Raw genomic sequence first — 18,908 nt, 5'->3', positions numbered from 1 at the left:
CAGTGCTTACGGCACGCGAGGAGGGACGATTTGACGGTGGTTCTGATTGGAGTCACGTTTGTAAACTTTAGGTTTTGGACTGGAATAAAACCTAGTTACACATGTCGAGACACATCAACAATACAGACGTGTATGAATAGTTACACAAACTTAACCACATAGTTATCACTATGTGCAGTGGAGGGCAGCTCGAAAGAGAGGGCACAGGCTGAGCAGAATCAGGGACAGGAATGAGTGTGCTCAAGACAGACCGATCTTGTGATTATAAGGCTGGGGTGTCCTGGACTAACCTGCCAGGTAGGAGTGCAGAGCCGGAGACGCCCTGCCCTGAGAGGTTTTGGTTCTCTGTAAAACACAGCAGACAGAACCAGGAGAAACAACAGGGGGAAGGTATCAGCACTCATCTCTGTTTCCTTTGAATGTTTACAGGTGAATATAAAGTTTAAAAGATGTGTGAAATATCCATAATACATGGTAAAGTCATCCATCCATGGCGTACATTGCTAGCTGAAGATAAAGCCATTCCAGCTGTTTATTTGTATTGCACATTATTTCAGCCCAATGTATTTATTTAGCGTGGCCTTTGCATACTTCGGGTTTCAGTATACTCGAAAATATTTGATAGTAGTATGCAGTATATACACTGAACAACACACATGTTGGGGAGCGTAGTCTTCAGCGCCAGTAAATTTATCACAAACCGTGCGCATGCGCAACCTCATCTTCATGCTGCTCGGCCTCGCTCAAATAAAGCAAGAGCAACTCGGGGTGCCAGCTACACGCAAACCCATCGGAGGCCTCAAGAAAGTAATGCATTAAAATATTTATATTTCACCATAATTATTATGATAATAGCGTTTCTTTAGCGAAACATGTAATGTTCATACTTCAGTGTAATGAAAAAGGGGGTGCTGAAACGCTTGTTAGCGTTAACTAAGCAAGCTAGCTAACGTCCGATGATTTTCAGCAAAGCTACGTTTGACAGCGCATTGCAACAATACAACAAAGCATAACAAATTACTTGTCTATTGGGTTAAATATTTTGGTAATATGGGCGCGAAACGTTTAACAAGATATTAGTGTGGGCAAATTAGCCAGCTACGCAGTTGTGGTAGCAATAGCTACATGCTCTTGCAGAAACCACAGATAAAACAAGGAGGGTTATTTAGTTATAAAATATATTTCATGAAACTGTTCGTAGTTTGCTAGGGGGGGTGAAGTTAAATCGGCTGTTAACGTTAGCTACCTAGTGATACCTAAAGGATAACATATGCCCGCCATCTTTTTGGAGAATGTTGCAGTGGAGCCCATAATACCACCTATTTGGTTTTGGTGTATTCACATTTAGCTAGGTAGTCACATATGTTTACTGTAGTGAATACTAGCTACGTCTCAAATGTTCTATGAACTAGCTACGTTAGCTAGCTTTACGGCACTAGTCTGGACACTCGAACCACGGAGTGCAAAGGAGTCCGCGCGAATTGTTCCAAAAGTGTTCCAAGCTCCCTTTGCACTTCCCCCGCGCGTGACGCTGGCTAGTATAGCTTGCTAGTTAGCTAAGTTACACGCGTTTTGTTCAGCAGATATCATAACCAATTTAGCTAGATAACTAATTCCAATATTTTGCCATACGATGCCATGCCGTTACATACAGTATTGCAGCGCTTTCAGCGAAACGAATAACAGCTATAGTTAGTGATGGCTTTTATATGTAACTAGCCATTTAGCTAGCTAACGTTAATAAACTAGTTTATGTGATTGTTTACGCGGGAGGCAGCGCCACCCTTACGTCAGCTACTAACTACCTAACGTTACTACCACTGATTTTTATATATATACACATCATTGGCTTCTACGTGCTAGCTGGCCAGCTACATTTTTTTCACGGTCAAATATAGCTATGTTTTGTCTAACGCTATTAGCTACTACTAGTCATTGAAAGAGATACAGAACAATGTCTGTGTAGTTGTCATTCTTGAAGTGTCCTTAGTACAGATTGCATTAACGTTATCACAGCTACAGCAATTACTCTGCTCAGGGTGGTACTTGTTGCTAGAACAGCTGTGCTGTAGTCAGTCAGTTTTGCAGGTTGTTTGGTTATGTATGTGGTGAAATGGATTGTGGTTGCTGTAGTTTATGAATTGAATTGCTAGCAGGTTATTTAGACAGTTTTTATTTATTATTTCGTGTTATAATGTACCTTTGCTTCCTGTAAATTTGCATGATCACTGTAAGCTGTACCTGTCCCCACATGCCAAATACAATTCTATGGTCAAAGGAAAATGCAAGACCAAGCTACATGAGGTGCAGATTGGGTTATAGACAATGTGCCTCAAACCTGGAGATGACACATCTCTCCAGGGACACATTTCCCTTTTACAATATCGGAAATATTTTTTATTGTGTGATGAAAAGGCCCTACTTTCTTATCAGAATTGCTTCATTTCATGTTATTTCAGGTTTTAGCTATTATACGGTACCTATTTCATGGATTTTTGGCTGCCACACTTATGCTGAATACTCATGGCCATCACACTGCTCTGTTTTTCATAGGTCAAAAGATCAGGCCCTGCAATGACCTGCAGTTCCCCCCAGGCCACTAAAGAGCAGAAAGAACAAAACTACACTACCAACTGAGGTGTTCGTCTCCCGCCCTTTCCATCTGAGAGTTAACAGAGACTCCTAGAATACCACCCCCTTCCCATCGCAAGCATGTCTGCTGTCAACTCAGCAACCCCGGCCCCTCTTCAGGGAGTCAACCCCCCACCCCCGGAGGTGACCAATCCAACCAAACCAGGTCGTAAAACCAACCAACTACAATACATGCAGAATGTAATGGTCAAGACATTGTGGAAGCACAACTTTGCCTGGCCTTTCTACGTGCCAGTTGATGCCATCAAATTGGGTCTTATGGTGAGTAGACTAGATATTGGGAATGGGTGTTATAATTGTCAGAAAGCTAATGCCTATAGATAGATCACTGTGCAAATGACAATGCTGACAATGTTTTGCATTTTCTGTTTATCAGGATTACCATAAGGTCATAAAGCAACCTATGGACATGGGAACCATCAAAAAGAGACTGGAGCATAACTACTATTGGAGTGCCAGTGAATGCATGCAGGACTTCAACACCATGTTCACCAACTGTTACATATATAACAAGGTGAGTGCTCCAAGAGAGTAAATACAGACTGTGTCTCCTAGGGGTCCATTTATTCTGGATTTAATATTATAGTCTAATATGTTTCCAGATTCTCCCAGGGATACTCCCAAAGCTCTACGTTTTTAAATTGATCTTAAGTTTCCTCTTTGTATTTCCCACTCATGTTTCTCACTTCCTGTTTTTACTTTGCCCAACAGCCTACAGATGACATTGTCCTGATGGCACAGGCCTTGGAGAAGATCTTCCTGCAGAAAGTTGCCATGATGCCCCAGGAGGAGGTGGAGCTTCTGCCTCCCGCACCCAAACCCAAGAAAAGCAAAAACATAGGTAATAAGCCTCTGTTCCTGAAACTATAGACTCCTATAATTTTGGATAGATCCATAGATATCTTATAGAAAATGTAGAGAAAATGGGTGCATATTGCCAATAAAATACCCCATGTACTGTGAGTTAACCACTCTAATCATTGCACCTGCTGCAGGTGGTCTGGATGGAGGCGAGTCACCATCGTCCCTATCTGGGTCTACGACACCTGTGATTGGCTCTTCTCCAATGACTGCCATCACCCCTAACGTCCCAGCTGTCCAGAGCTCGCCCAATGCTCCAATGTTACCCGTCGTCTCACAATCACAACCTCTTGTCAAAGTAAGTCACCGTACAGTTTATCAGGCATACAAATGTTTATTTAGTTTTTTGAATGGAACCTCATCTGTGAGGGTGTGCCTTTTTGTGTTTGTGTTTGTTGTGCATCTAGAAGAAAGGGGTAAAGAGGAAAGCAGACACCACCACCCCCACGACATCTGCAATCACAGCTAGCCGGAGTGAGTCGCCCAGCCCCGTCTCAGAGGCCAAGCAGGGCAAGGTGATGTCCAGACGGGAGAGTACAGGACGTCCCATCAAAGCTCCCAAGAAAGACCTGGTGGAAGGGGAGTTGGGCCAGCACAGCAGCAAGCGGAGCAGAATGAGTGAGCAGCTCAAGTACTGCGACAGTATCCTGAAGGAGATGCTGTCGAAGAAACACGCAGCTTACGCCTGGCCCTTCTACAAGCCTGTAGATGCTGAAGCTCTGGAGCTACATGACTACCACGAGATCATCAAGCACCCCATGGACCTCAGCACTGTCAAAGTACGCACCACAGAACAAAGCACGTACACTAGCAGAATTCACTTTTACAGTTAATCATTACCAGTGTGTTGGCTTGTGTGGTTGCTCAACCATGCGTTGTTTGGATAACACTTGCTGTTGATTTTCAGAAAAAGATAGACGTACGGGAGTATCCAGATGCACAGATGTTTGCAGCGGATGTTCGAGTAATGTTCTCAAATTGTTACAAATATAACCCTCCAGATCATGAGGTTGTTGCCATGGCCAGAAAACTCCAGGTATGTTTGGGATTTTAAATATTTCTCTGGATCCCATTTGAAAAATGTATGTAAAATTGAATTGGTTGGTTTATCGCTAATGTGTCTCTTTCTGTCACTCTTCTTTTTGCCATAATTGCCTGTGTGTCTTTGTCAGGATGTGTTTGAGATGCGTTTTGCTAAGATGCCTGATGAGCCGGTGGAGCTGAGCCCCGGTGCAGGCGGTTTGGTCAGTAAAGGCGACAACTCAAGCAGCGGTGACTCCTCCAGCTCGGACAGCTCTGACTCAGAGGAGGAGCGGGCCACCCGGCTCGCCGAGCTGCAGGAACAGGTGGGTGCGGAACAGGTGGGTTTCAGATCCGAGGTCCGTCCGACTACTCCTCTAACCTGAAGGGCTCAGGGAGGGCCTTCCTCCCACCTTCTCACATCACAGCCATCTTATCCATTCCAAAATGCTGAGACAGAGATGGAGGGGCTGCCACCTTACATCCAGTCTAACCCCTCCCACTCTCCCCTCAGACATGCATACCACTGCTTTCTCCACTGATTCGTCATCTCCCTATTGATAGCACTTAAATGTAACCCTCTACCGCTTTAAATTGTGCATTTCAATGCACCTACTGGTACAGATGGCTTGCATGCTCTACCTAAACAAAAGCCTTCTTTTTGAAAACATCACAATGTCGTTTTTGCATTATGGTACCACACAATAGCTCTTGTCATAACATGGTGTTTTAAAATGGTTCTGATCTCTTTTTTTGGAGTTTTCTATCTTTGTCCCCTCATTTCCCTTTGGCTCTCTTACCAGTGTATCTCTGTGGAGCGCCCCAATGGTAGCGGGCAGGGGGGAAAAAACGGGTGCACCAAGCATTTTCAGGTGATTTGCTTTTCACTTCCCGGTCCCCTCCCCACTAACCTCTTATTGATCTCAGTTTATTATCAATGCCGCTATTTGACTTTTATTTGTATTTTTTTTTGCATTAGTTGAGCAAGCGGTCGAGGGTTAATAGTGGGGAGGGAGTGGCGAGTTACAGGTGGTGCGACACTAAGTGGCAGATGTGTGTGAGTTTATATGGTTGTGTAAATGTTGAATGTGTGTGTGTTTTCTCCCTGGTATGTTTGCTGGCTGACCAAGTAGACATATTCTTATTTCTCTCGCTCTCTCTCTCTCGATTGCCTGAAGGTTGTTTCCAACTTAAATTGAGGCAATGAAAGGAGTATGCAACTTGTTTCCTTTCTGATTTACTGGTGTTTTGGATGGGTTTTTGCGCGATCTTAAAACAGCTCTCTTCATTTTTGCTCATGTTATGCACCAAAGGGATAAAAACTGCTCAGATTGCTTACCTAGTTCCATTTAGAATTGGTAGTACAAAAATAAATACTAGATAATAAAAATCCATTGTTAAAAAGTTATAGAATAGAGTACTATTTTTGTGTAAGTTGTGAAGTAGATAAGCAATCAGTATGTCAAAGTTGATGTGAAGAGTTTCCCATGTTTAAAGTCATTGTATGTGTCACAATGCAGTGTTTCCCCTATATTTATTTAGCAGCAGCGAGCCGACGCTGCTAAACTTGGCCGCCACTTCCAAAAAAATACATAATAAAAATTGTGTATGTATGCACTTTTAAAGGTATAGTGTGAGATTTTGTCAATTTTCTACTTACCCAGATTCAGATGACCTCATTTCTACCATTTATATGGTTCTGCTTGCAGTTTGAAGGAAGTTGAAGGTAGTTTAATTGCCAAAATCTCACATTATCCCTTTGAGATGAGTGACATGTTACAATGTATATTTGTAACAGAGCGAGGAGTGGCGCGAATGGGAGCCACGAGCGCACAGCCACCGCTTGCTCCTCATTTCCCTACATTGCAGTAATGCGCATCAGTTATATTTCAGATGCTGTTAACATTTAATTTTCATGCATTTTGGTGTAAATTTCTTTTTTAAAGTCACCAAAAGTGACATTCTCACAGTCATTACCCTTGCCACCGCTGCTGAAAAAATCCTAAGGGAAACACTGGATGTTAACTTACTATGTAGTGATTTGTTTTAGTGTACATGGCTTTCCCTAAAGTAATGCCACATTTTATATAACCTAGTTTCCTTTCGAAATAGGAACTTAAACAATTTTGTATGATTCACTCAAGTGGTAAAAAGTGGAGCATTTCTTTCTGGGAAACTCATACCCACCCCTTTTCTAGCCCCTCAGGGCTTGAAGTGCTAGCATACCCTTACGGCAGACCACTAACTCCTCCACCCCACCTCTCCCCAGCTAAAGGCCGTCCACGAACAGCTTGCCGCGCTCTCTCAGGGCCCTGTGAGCAAACCGAAGAAGAAGAAAGAAAAGAAAGAAAAAGACAAGAAGAAGAAAGACAAGGACAACAAGCATAGCAAAACCAAGACGGATGAGAAGAAGGCCAAGCCTGGGCAGCCTGCCAAGCAGGGCCAGCAGAAGAAGCCCTCAAGGAAAGCCAACAGCACAGTGACTGGCTCCAGGTAAGGCCTCCCTTTCTCTGACATATTAGGGCTCTGCTCAGCCTCTCATAATAAATAACACCATGAAAGCATTGACTATTTGTCACTCTGGCTTCTTGATCTTCCAGGCAATCAAAGAAGGGGGGCCGGGGCTACGAATCTGACGAGGAGTCTCTGCCCATGGCGTACGACGAGAAGCGCCAGCTCAGCCTGGACATCAACAGGCTCCCAGGGGAGAAGCTTGGTCGGGTAGTGCACATCATCCAGTCCCGAGAGCCCTCGCTGCGAGACTCCAATCCAGACGAGATCGAGATTGACTTTGAGACGCTCAAGCCCTCCACCCTACGCGAACTCGAGCGATACGTCAAGTCCTGTTTACAGAAGAAACAGCGGAAACCCCAACGTAAGTCCTGAGATGGAAGACCTCATGCATTGAACCTCACTGATACCTTCACTGTCCTTCAGCCTGTTACTACTACTACTCCCTCTACTAAGTATTTTCTCCTACCTTCTCTTGCTTTACTGTTAAGGACCCTAGGCAAACAGAGCGACGGAGCGTCGTATACGGTCCGTTCCAAATTTTGAGCCGCACAAAAATACGTAGAACTACATAGAAAATGATGCTCCATCGCTACATTTGCGTAGTTTGCGTGAAGTGTGTAGCAGCTTTTACTCGCATCTCTTTAAGTACTAGATAGATTTTCTTTCCCTTTTTGGTATTTTTTTCTTAGCTAGATTATGTTCCTTCCCTCTACCTCATTGCATGTCTTCCGGTTGACTGCTATTTTTGATATACAGGTGGTCCCCAACCTTTTGAACTCCTAAAAATGAATTTTCTTCCGACCATTTGGTTTTTGGTCAGTGGCTGCTTAGGTCAACGAAATAACAAAAAATGATTGCCTTGTGTACACGTAGCCTAACTGAACACAAGGTACTGTTTGCCAAATTCATGCCATTCTGGATGTAGATGATCTATGCTGTATACATGGACCTCCTGTATAAAATGTTATGGGCCTGAACATGGTTTGCTGTTGTGTTGCTAATATCGGCTCCTACTCGGACCCAGCGCAGTGGATTCAGGCAGTGTGTCATAACGTGACAGATAACTCCTATACAGTCCTCGCTTAACAGCAAATTTAGCAAGTGAGATGGAAGTTTGTTCAAGTCCAAGAGTGTAAAGTCTCACCTGTGCTTTGAACCTGCTGCCTGCCCTCTGTAGTCCTCCAGGTTGTAGGCTTTAGGCATTAGGCGCTAGGCCGTAGCTGTGAAGTAGCTAGCTAGCTGTCACCACATCGGCGGGGGTCCGGGCAGGAAGGCCATGGTGCTCACAGCGTGCCGCTGTGTGTCTCCTGCAGCGGCCGCTGGGGGCAAGGGAGCGAGATCCAAGGAGGAGCTGGCTCAGGAAAAGAAGAAAGAGTTAGAAAAGAGGCTACAGGATGTCAGCGGCCAGCTGAACAGTAACAACAAGAACAAAACCGACAAAAAGAAAACATCCAAAAAAGGTACCATAGCGTAAGGGACAGCAGGAGTTGCGTAGAGTAAGGACGGGGGCACGTGGACCCTGTCTTGCTTCCCATTTTAACCTAGTTCACCCATTCATTGTTGGTATCCTGTGGTCCAGGAAGTTCGTCATCTGATCTTTTATGGTTATAAATCTATATATACTATATCATATATTTATTAGGGATGGGCACGGTTATTAGAAAATCTGAGCAGACGTTAGTATTCGAGTTAGGGTTGGGCAGTATCCAGATGTCCATACCTTTCCTGTACCATACCGGGTTAACCTGTATTACTGGCAGTGCACACATTGCAGCTATTTCTTTAAAAAAAAGTAGCTATCCAATAGCAGACGATTGCTAAATACTAACAAACACAAGAAAAGATAAACTACATTTAAGGACTAACAGCCCAGCTCAAAGTTATACAACTATCTCAAAAGGCTACTCACACTTGATCCAGAAGGGGATTGATTGTCTCTGCTGTTAACAAGAAGCTTGATATTGCAAGCTAGCCACCTAATGTTATAGCTAGCAAGTTAGCTAACCAAATGCATAAATGGAGCCCTGAGCTGGAGAAAATGTAATTGGCACATCTTTGATGGTTAACTTCTAAATAACAATAAATACGTTTGGACGGTATTGGAAATCATACCTTCAGTACTTCAAAATACCCTGAATACTTGTGAAAGTATACATAAAATACACATAAAAAAATTATCTATATGAAATTCTTAATTCAATAAAACAACATTTTGAATGTAGATTTTGATGTGCACCCCACAAAAATATATACCGTAGCCTACACGGGTTTCACACGTTTATTGTCGGCCAATGAAAGTGTAATACAGTTAGAGGATCCATGTGTAGCAAGCAACATGTGAGATCTGACTAATCAAAGCAAAATGGAATTTAAATTATGGAATTAGGTTGCCTAAATGATCAGGTAGGCTGTTTAATCTTATTGGGGTTGTGGTAGACAACGATGGAAAGTGCAGCAAATGGCTTCAATTAGTCTAGGTAGCGGGTTTTCTTAGCTAACATCTTTACATTGATTTGATGCAGTCACGACGGGCCCTACCAGATGGGATGATAGATAACTTATGGCATTTACAGGTTTGTCTAACTAGCGTGAGTCTGTATGGCTACTCTCTCTCTCCCTCCCATGTCAAACACCATCCCATGCTTATCCCCCGCGCTGCTGCAACCAAGCAGAGCGGCACCTCTCCCAAGTCGCGCAACAAGCCACTTCCCAAGTTGACATTTTTTTGAATATATTTTTTTACATCTATTTCGACTATCTGGATTTCAGAAAAAAATGTAATGATATTATTTGAAAAGGGAAATTATTTAAAATGCCCATCCCTAATATTTATTGAGTTGGACAGTTGTATGGTTACTGTAACAATGTAATTGTGTGTGGGGGGGTCCTGTCATTTCATCTCCTGTCTCTTCAACACTTGTCTTACCGTGTGTGTATGAATGAAATGATTTTCTTTTGTCAAACTGCCAGTTGGCACCCCATCCTTTTACAGAATTAATTGACACACAAACAAACCTTACAATGATTCACAGTGGTAATTCAACAGTGATAATATTTGTGTTAACTTTATCAATCATTAAAAAAATGCAAGTCCATTTAAACATGAGTAAAACATTTGTATGCGCTATGATACCCATCTGAGAAAGTATTTATCTTTAGCATTTGCACCTCATTTACATAGATATGTAATACGTTTGGCCACGTCTCATGCATGATCCTCTTACTCTCTCTTTCCAGAGAAGGGCGCTGGGTCCGGTACCGGTCCTTCACATCTCAGCGGCAGCAGTAGCTCTTCAGACTCGGGCAGCAGCAGCTCCAGTGGGTCCAGTTCTGACAGCAGCGACTCCGACTGAAAAGCGCCGCCCAAACACTCGCTGGGAACTATTCCTTTTTATTTTTGCCCTGTGTATAAAAAAAAAAAAACATTGTATGCAGTCATAGTGATTTCCCCCTTCTAAAACATTTAATGAGGAAAAAACAACTAAATGTAATGTCAGAAACAGAAGAAAGAAACATGGGGAATTATAGATGACTTGACAGGGTTCTTTTTGTTTCCACTTACTTTTAAAGGGATGTGTTCAAAATCGACCAAACATAAAACAAGCATTTTGTAATACACTCTTGGATGAATGCCAGATGTCTTTTTTTTCTCCTAATACAATCATCAACATGCATCTCAATGTGAAGGAGTTGTTGCATAGTTATCAAGACAGCGCAGAACCCCATGTCCACCTCCTAGCTTCAGCCCTGCTACATAAACAATCTATTCAATTACTTTCACTGAAAAATAATCAACATTTCTCATCCAGCTTCACAAGTATTTTTCACCCTTGTGATGAGGGCCCTCTTGAAATAGGTTTATCTCTGTTTTGGGTTGTTTCTCCAATCATTTGACTTTTGACAAATACTGAACCATGTTTGCCTGAGGGGTACATTTCAGATTATTCTGAACAATCATGTTGGGTGTCCTCAGCAGCATATACAGTCAAATTGAATGATCTGAAGATTTTCATTTAATAGTGGAACTTGATTGCTGTTATTCTTTGTATGATGACTGACATGGTCTCTTTTTTCCCCCGGCAGTATGTAAAGTTTTAGCAAAAATGTCTGCTCGGTGGTAACTGGTCTGAGAGGTTATTGACGAAGATTTTAACTTAAAGAATTTAGACTTTTAAGGCTTTTGGGCAGAAGAAATTACCGTAAAATAATTCGCTCAACAGTTGGTTTCATTACTCATAACATGACAACCACTAGGCGTGATGGCCTCCTGTACATGTCTTTCCTGGCATGTCTCTTGCTTGATCTATCATCCTCACTGATGAATGTATGTATGGTGCCATGAATGATTGTGCTCCACCATGTCAGTGATATTGTGTACATCACTGCTTTATGTAAGATGGGACGGTCAAAACTGTACATAGCTGACCTCTGTGTACATTTTTAGTACAATGGCGTAGGAACATGAATATTGCAGAGCACACCCGCCATCTGTTGGTGCTTTATTCCAAACAGAGCAGTGTCCCCTGATCTTTTTCTCTGTTGATGTCAAGTTTGGACAATGAAAGCAGGACAATATTGTAAACAATGTGAGTCTTCCTCTGAAGTGTAGCGTATTGATTTCTGAATGTAATTTGTTACCTCTGGGTCCCTTGTTTTATTGTGACTAGATGCCACAGCCTCGTATGACTTCAGTTTAGTTTTCATTCAACTCATCTTTTATTTTTGTCTTAGTGAACAAATGGTTAATTATTCATAAGAGAATATCATGACAATTTATTCCACTCCTGTAAGAATGCATATGATTATTTCATGAAGTATAATTTGTGGTCAGTTTTTTTCTGGAATTTGTTGAAAATAACTTGAACATTGAAACCACTTGGGATTTTCTTTACTGTTAATAAGTTGATACATTATACATTTGGTCATATGCATTATTTTGGGCTATGGTGGAAATAAATATTTGTGTAATTTTGTGGCTTGTCCCACATACCAGGTTGCACTTAACTACAAAATTCCCCAAATGATCTTGTATGCATTTCTCTGCCTATACCAATGTTCTCCAGTACAGGCCCTATCAGGTTTTTCTAAGAATGTCTTTTAGAGGCAAAACACAAAATAACAAATATATATATACACACACACATATATATATATATAACTTTTAGTTAATTTCTAGGCCCTGGTCAAATATAATAGTTCCTTTTTATATTTTCAAAAGCAAATGTTTACTTTTTATCCTAGATGTGCATGCAAGTTTATTGTAATTTTCTTATACCCTTTTTTGAGCTGTTATAGTATCTTCCTGTAAGTGTCAGTCATCGAAACAAATCAAGGATTCAGTGTAAGTAGTTTTAGGCTTGTTGATTGCAATATGGGACTATGGGTGGTATTTGGGGGGTGGGGACTGGAGGTAGAAGCTAACATTTAATGTAACCGCTAACCTGGAATCAGGTGAAATATTTTTTTTTAAATAAATTCAAAAGACCCTATTGAATTTGTCTCATTTTCTGCATGTTGATCCGTTTGACTTTTCTCTTTGCACTTGTTTTCACTATCACTGAGGTACACCCGTGTACTTCTGGTGGATGAGGAGATCCAGAGGAAAAGATGTGGATGGATCGTCCACAACCCTGAAAGCCGCGTTCCATCATCACCAGTCAAGCTCTATCCTGGAACCCAAGGGAGAAGAAAAAGAGGGTGCCCAAGAAACACCTGGAGGCGGGACCTTCATGCAGATACTAAGGAGAGGAGTTGTCGATGGCCTATGCTTCCAAAGAAGCGATTGGACCTAAGTAAGACCAATGTACACATTTTTTAAATATACTCTAAAACCATAATGTGGGATGCTTTTAGTGCTTATGGACTGGATGTGCCATTTAATATGATCAGCATATGCTAGCCAGTAGCCACAAAACCCAAAGGATAGCTGTGAAGGGATATCTGCAGTTCAATGTTAGGCCACTAGATGGTGGCCATATATAATTGATTTTAAAAATCGGGTGACAGATTTGGTTTGAGCTGTGTGTTTGCTGGATTCAGATGACAGTGAGTTACACACCTCAAACGTGCTGTTAGGTGAATGTCAACCCAATGATTATAGGGGGGGACATTTTCTCTTGGATATATGATGGACTAATGTCTTTTAAGGTGAGTTATGAATTAGTATGTAAGTTATCTTGCAGGAGACTTGTTGGTTGATATCAGCAATCACTTTCCATGCTTGTATAAATAAATGAAATGACCTAACCCACCATACATTCATCTTTTAGTGCAAGAATAGAATACCATTATTTCCAATGGCAGATTCATTGCCTTAGGGCTCAGTATAGGGCTATACATCAGTCACTGCCCACCCCAGCTCTTACCCTACTTGGTTTGTGCTGGAGGGAGACTTGTACTGTGTGACCCCCCTTCTCACTGTGGCATATGGAACATGTTACCTCTTTGCCTCGAACAGCCCTGGGCCATGATGGATCAATGCCACAACTTCAGTGACAACTAATCGTGTCTGCAACTTATGGCCATCACTCACTCTAGCTGGCCACAATCCATGACAAAACAACACAGACATAGCCTACCCAACATCCATTACAGATAATATGATAGGCTAACCGTATATCTTGAGTAAATTGAATTGTGATACTGTATTTTTGTTGACCCCGCAAAAGAGATTATGGGAGGGGGAAGGCTGGGAACAGGATGCAGTAGCTCCAAAGCAATATGTGTTACATTGTTTCACTCAAACACTGAATGATACACCTGAATGATACACCTGCAAGTTTAGGTTACTTTGTATCCATACACTGACCATAAATCATCCGTGTAATGTGCAGTAGAGCATATGAGGACACCGAGGTCCGGACCTCTCATTTTTTCAACAACAATCCATCGTGGTCTCAACCTACTGTTGAGAGTTGGAATAGTAGAATACACAAGGTACAATTTCAAAACTTGGTTGTGCATCAGCAGTTTTCCTCTTATTATGTCACTCACTGACAGTCACTCAATTAGCCATGTCAGTTAAAGATTCACTATGCAGAAATCGCACTGCAGTTTCCTGGTTGCAAAAATTCTAATAGTTTGCCTAATTTCAGTTTATGTGACAAAACAAGCAAGTATAGTGTAGTGAATCATTGTACCATCTAAACCGCTGTGAAATATCTATTCCATAACCAAGAATATTGTATTTTCAGCTGTTTGAAGCTGGTGTATCAAAACCGAAAGTTAAAGAAACACAAATGAAACTTAAGAACGGGAAGCATAGAAATAGGGCACATAAAACAACAGGTCTGCCGCTTCATAGACTTACTTTCAATGAGAATGACAACTCTATAAGTCACATTTCTATGTGAATTTTGTCGGGTTCCCCAAAAAGTTACATATTGCATCTTTAAACTATTTTAGATTGGTAAATTAGTTTAGTTAGTCTAGCCAGCTATCTTGACCCGAACCAGTCAGGCTTCAAGACGGGTCACTTAACTTCTGAAGCTAAGCAGGGTCGGTCCTGGTCAGTCCCTGGATGGGAGACCAGATGCTGCTGGAAGTGGTGTTGGAGGGCCAGTAGGAGGCACTCTTTCCTCTGGTCTGAAAAATATCCCAATGCCCCAGGGCAGTGATTGTGGACACTGCCCTGTGTAGGGTGCCGTCTTTCGGATGGGACGTTAAACGGGTGTCCTGACTCTCTGAGGTCATTAAAGATCCCATGGCACTTATCGTAAGAGTAGGGGTGTTAACCCCGGTGTCCTGGCTAAATTCCCAATCTGGCCCTCAAACCATCATGGTCACCTAATAATCCCCAGTTTATAATTGGCTCATTCATCCCCCTCCTCTCCCCTGTAACTATTCCCCAGGTCGTTGCTGCAAATGAGAACGTGTTCTCAGTCAACTTACCTGGTAAAATAACGGTAAAATAAATAAAATAAAAATACAAATAACCGAGACTGCTCTATTCTGTGTCACCAAGGCTCTCCGCACTGCCAAAGCTGACTCTCCTCTGTTCTCATCCTCCTAGATCTATTGCTGCCTTCGACACTGAATCATCAGATCCTCCTCGCCACCCTCTCAGAGCTGGGCGTCTCAGGCTCTGCACATTCTTGGATTGCATCCTAGCTGGCAGGCCACTCCTACCAGGTGACGTGGAGAGGATCTGTGTCTGCACCAGATACTCTCAGTACTGGTGTCCCCCAGGGCTCGGTTCTAGTCCCTCTTCTCTCTATACACCAAGTCACTCGGCTCTGTCATATCCTCACATGATCTCTCTTATCATTGCTATGTGGATGACACTCAACTACTTTTGTCTTTCCACCCTGCTGACACCCAGGTGGTGACACGCATCTCTGCGTGCCTGGCCAATATCTCAACTTAGATGTCAGCCCACCACCTCAAGCTCAACCTCGACAAGACGGAGCTGCTCTTCGTCCCGGGGAAGGCCTGCCCACTCAAAGACCTCTCCATCACGGTTGACAACACCACAGTGTCGCCCTCTCAGAGTGCAAAGAACCTTGGCGTGACCCTGGACAACACCCTGTCGTTCTTTGCCAACATCAAAGCAGTGACTCGCTCCTGCAGGTTCATGCTCAACAACATCTGTAGAGTACAACCCTGCCTCACACAGGAAGCGGCACAGGTCCTAATTCAGACACTTGTCTGGACTATTGCAACTCGCTGTTGGCTGGGTGGTCCCGCTTCTTCCATCAAATCCCTGGAACTTATCCAGAACACTAGCCTGCCTGGTTTTCAACCTTCCCAAGTTCTCTCGACATCACGCTCCTCCGCACACTCCGCTGGGTTCCAGTCGAAGCTCGCATCCACTACAAGACCATGGTGCTTACCTACGGAACAGCAAAATAAACCCTCCTCACCTCAACTCCCGCCAACACACACACACACACACAAAACTTAAACAGCACTTGCACTTGACCCCTTCCCCCCTTCTAGCTCTGACGTTACTGATATCTACAACATTGAGGAAAAATGTACTTTCTATGCCTGTGATATGTGGTTGTCCGCACCTAGCTATCTTAAGATGAATGCACTAACTGCTAAATTACTATAATGTAAATGTAGTAATCATGGCTGAAGGGGCCCTGACCTCCAGGTGGCCCCCATTGATTTAGTTAGTCACTGTCACTCAGATATCATATTAACATGGCAAAAGTAATTGCAAAATGTGTAGAATTGCAGTTTTAAAACTGCAAAAACAAAAAAAAGTTCCGTAAAGCAAACGTATTTATCTACCTTTTGTTAAAAAAACATTTTTTTCTGCTAAAAGATCCCTTTTTATGAATAACATTATATAAATTTTTGCTTGTTTTTGCAGTTCTCCAAATAACATTTAAGAGTTTTTAAATTGTATCGAAATGCAGTAAATGAGCTTCAACTTTCTTAAAATGTGCATTACAATCATTCCCACACGTGAGCGTGCGTAACCAGAACCAACTGAACCCACGTTCAACATCGCCGCCCTCTCTACAGCCAAGCGCGTTCACGCTTTCTCTCAAACCTTCGGAATAGCGCGGCGGGGAGTAGAGGGACTGCAGAACACCACAATCCGTAACAAAAAAACGCGGAGGGGGAACAAGAAAGAACATAGAAACGGTTTATTGGGGCATTTTTAAACGTTTCTTTCCATTAAAGTTGGTGTTTGGTATTCTGAGAATGACGAGAACGTGATTTTTTTTCCTCCTGGACATGTTTCTGTTGGAGTTAGTGAAATATGTTTTCGAGTGCATTGTGGATAGGCTGAATGTTGAGTGGGGCATCGTAAGAAAATACATTTGATTTATCATGGTGTTTTACATTGAAATGTAATTGTTATCTATCAGAGCAGCATAGGAAATTGTATAGAGAAACTCTGAACAACCAGAAACTCTGGGTAGTTACGCAAAATACAATGGTATGTCGCTCTATACTGAGTGTCAGAACTGATTGTCTCAGCTGTTCAAAGTCATTTCTTTCCGGAGACAACGGTTTTGGACAGCAAGCTTGCATGATAGGTTCAACATTGAAATTTGGTAGGCTTTAATACACAAGCAAAGAAGACATTGGGGCATTATTATTCCCAATAGCCTATCTATGATTTAAACGTTTAGCCTACAATCTGGATTATGAACTGAGTTCTAACACCTTCTGGATATGCAAAATCAACTTCGAGAATGAAGAAAAGGAAATTGTTTTCCCGGTAGTTCACATTGGTCTGTTTATTCAGAAGGTAATTTACACATTACATCGTGTTCATTTAGTGTCGTCAACTTCTGAATGTTATGGTCAGAAACTCACGTCACTTGTTCAAAAGACTGAGCTGGACATGTTCTAACTGCTCCACTGGACATAGCCTATTTGAACAGAGCTGGACATATTGTGAGCTGGAGCCAATTATATAAACTTAATCGGAAAACTAAAGTAGAACACTATTTTACCATAATTGAAAAGTTATTAGTTTCCTTAATACATGGGAAAATAATACAACTAATCACATTTTAATTGAAATTTGGATTTTAACACTGGTGGAAGGATTGCTTCGGTTGCGCACTGGAAGCGGCTGAATTTTGCCCACGGAGGCGGCTGTCGAATTTGAGTGTGGAACGCACCCCCCAAGCCGACATGGAAGAGTGGCGGCAATGCGGGCGGTGGTTGATAGACTGCAAAGTTTTGCCCCCAAACCACCGGGTCGTGTGGCCTTCTGCGGCCGTGTTCGACTTGGCACAGGCGCTACGAGACGGAGTGCTCTTGTGCCAGATGTTGCACAACCTCTCACCGGGGTCTGTGGACCTAAAGGAGATCAACTTCAGACCCCAAATGTCACAGGTATGTCAAGGTGTCTTTCAGGGGCTGTTTGTTGTCAATTACCCACAGCAGTTATGTCAGTGTCATTACACTGATATTCATGGTGAATGGTTAATCTGCCCTCGGTGCAAGTGGTTTTTGAAACATTCTTTACATGCATAAATAGTTATTCTGAGCAATCAGCACAGTGTTCACATTCAATAATCATGCAACAGTTACACAGTCCACAACAGTACAGGAGGAATAAGTACTGTACAGTTTGGTGCCAACCTGTACTTTCTTGGGGCCCAATGGGTGTCACTGTTGAGCACTTGTGATAGTTCCAGATATTCTCCACAACACACGGGCCATACCATTGTATTACATGTTTAAAGTGTTTCCAGATTTCTATGACATATGACCTATAATAACTTACCATATAAGTGAAATTGATTGCCTTCCCAAAAATGGCAATTAAATATGTTGAAAAGCATATTTTCTGTGTTGGAATGGTGTGGGCGTACCCCAACAACATAATGTGTGGGCGTATACCGGTCAATAACTAAATTAATGTGAGCAGACCGCTGATTGGCCAGCTCATCCTCTGAGGAAATAGCAAGTATTTTTGTTTAGTTTAAGGTGTGTTTTTTTAAGTGTTTTTTTTTCTTCCAATTTATGCTTTGGCCACAAATACGAGTATAGGACAAGTCAACAACATTATTTGGGTATGAGTTAACACAATATGAACTTTTAAAAGTGAGATTTTCACTAGACAGTTACTTTAATTGAATTAAATAATTCTAACATAAGCTACATTTAGAAACATTGAGTAATTGCCATGTGAGTGAGAGGTGTGTCTGCAGTGCAGCAGAAGCTTTTTGTAGTTCAGTGCAACATTTACTAAGGCTTGGGTAGCACAGGGTCTAGGTAGAACCGTGGTAATACTGAAGAGGGCATGTGGTCAGTCAGACCAAACTATTTGGTTTTCCTTTATTCTGTGACTCAGGTGCAAAGTGGAAGAGACTGGTTGGAGAGTGTTGAAGCGGAAGACTTTGTTGGTTTGATGTTGAGGGACATTTAGGGAATATGGCTTTGTA

The 18,908-nt window shown here is 42.2% G+C and overlaps 2 protein-coding genes across 32 annotated transcripts in view; both read left to right on the top strand.

The window, feature by feature from the left end:
• Positions 1 to 3: 3 nt before the first annotated feature.
• On the top strand, positions 4 to 12,536 carry LOC139543942 (bromodomain-containing protein 3-like). 17 transcript variants are annotated; one of them, XM_071350521.1, is made up of 13 exons: positions 14 to 390; positions 2,554 to 2,913; positions 3,029 to 3,166; positions 3,364 to 3,493; positions 3,648 to 3,811; positions 3,921 to 4,292; positions 4,421 to 4,549; positions 4,686 to 4,874; positions 5,337 to 5,405; positions 6,803 to 7,026; positions 7,134 to 7,408; positions 8,361 to 8,507; positions 10,285 to 12,536. In XM_071350521.1, exons 2-13 carry the CDS (start codon positions 2,713 to 2,715, stop codon positions 10,398 to 10,400), a joined length of 2,154 nt encoding a protein of 717 aa, XP_071206622.1. In that variant the 5' UTR covers positions 14 to 390; positions 2,554 to 2,712; the 3' UTR covers positions 10,401 to 12,536. The 17 variants fall into 17 exon arrangements, with proteins under 17 accessions (XP_071206627.1, XP_071206622.1, XP_071206620.1 ...); XM_071350519.1 differs by having other exon boundaries at positions 14 to 429; XM_071350524.1 differs by lacking the exon at positions 14 to 390 and adding an exon at positions 695 to 807 and having other exon boundaries at positions 3,924 to 4,292; positions 4,686 to 4,859.
• Positions 12,537 to 15,244: 2,708 nt separating this feature from the next.
• LOC139543941 (guanine nucleotide exchange factor VAV2-like) overlaps positions 15,245 to 18,908 on the top strand; it is a 241,336-nt gene continuing 237,672 nt past the window's right edge. For 4 of the 15 annotated variants that reach the window (XM_071350509.1, XM_071350506.1, XM_071350503.1 and 1 more), the window contains exon 1: positions 15,247 to 17,853. In XM_071350509.1, coding sequence (XP_071206610.1) covers positions 17,650 to 17,853 — 204 coding nt within the window. In that variant the 5' untranslated portion in view covers positions 15,247 to 17,649. Of the gene's footprint in view, positions 17,854 to 18,908 lie in introns of all 15 variants that reach the window. The other 11 variants (XM_071350516.1, XM_071350512.1, XM_071350514.1 and 8 more) reach the window with 6 other exon arrangements.

Source organism: Salvelinus alpinus, chromosome 18, assembly GCF_045679555.1.
Source record: "Salvelinus alpinus chromosome 18, SLU_Salpinus.1, whole genome shotgun sequence".
Lineage (NCBI taxonomy): Eukaryota > Metazoa > Chordata > Actinopteri > Salmoniformes > Salmonidae > Salvelinus > Salvelinus alpinus.
The sequence above is the reverse complement of the archived record's forward strand: the minus strand, read 5'-3'. Positions and strand labels throughout refer to the sequence as shown.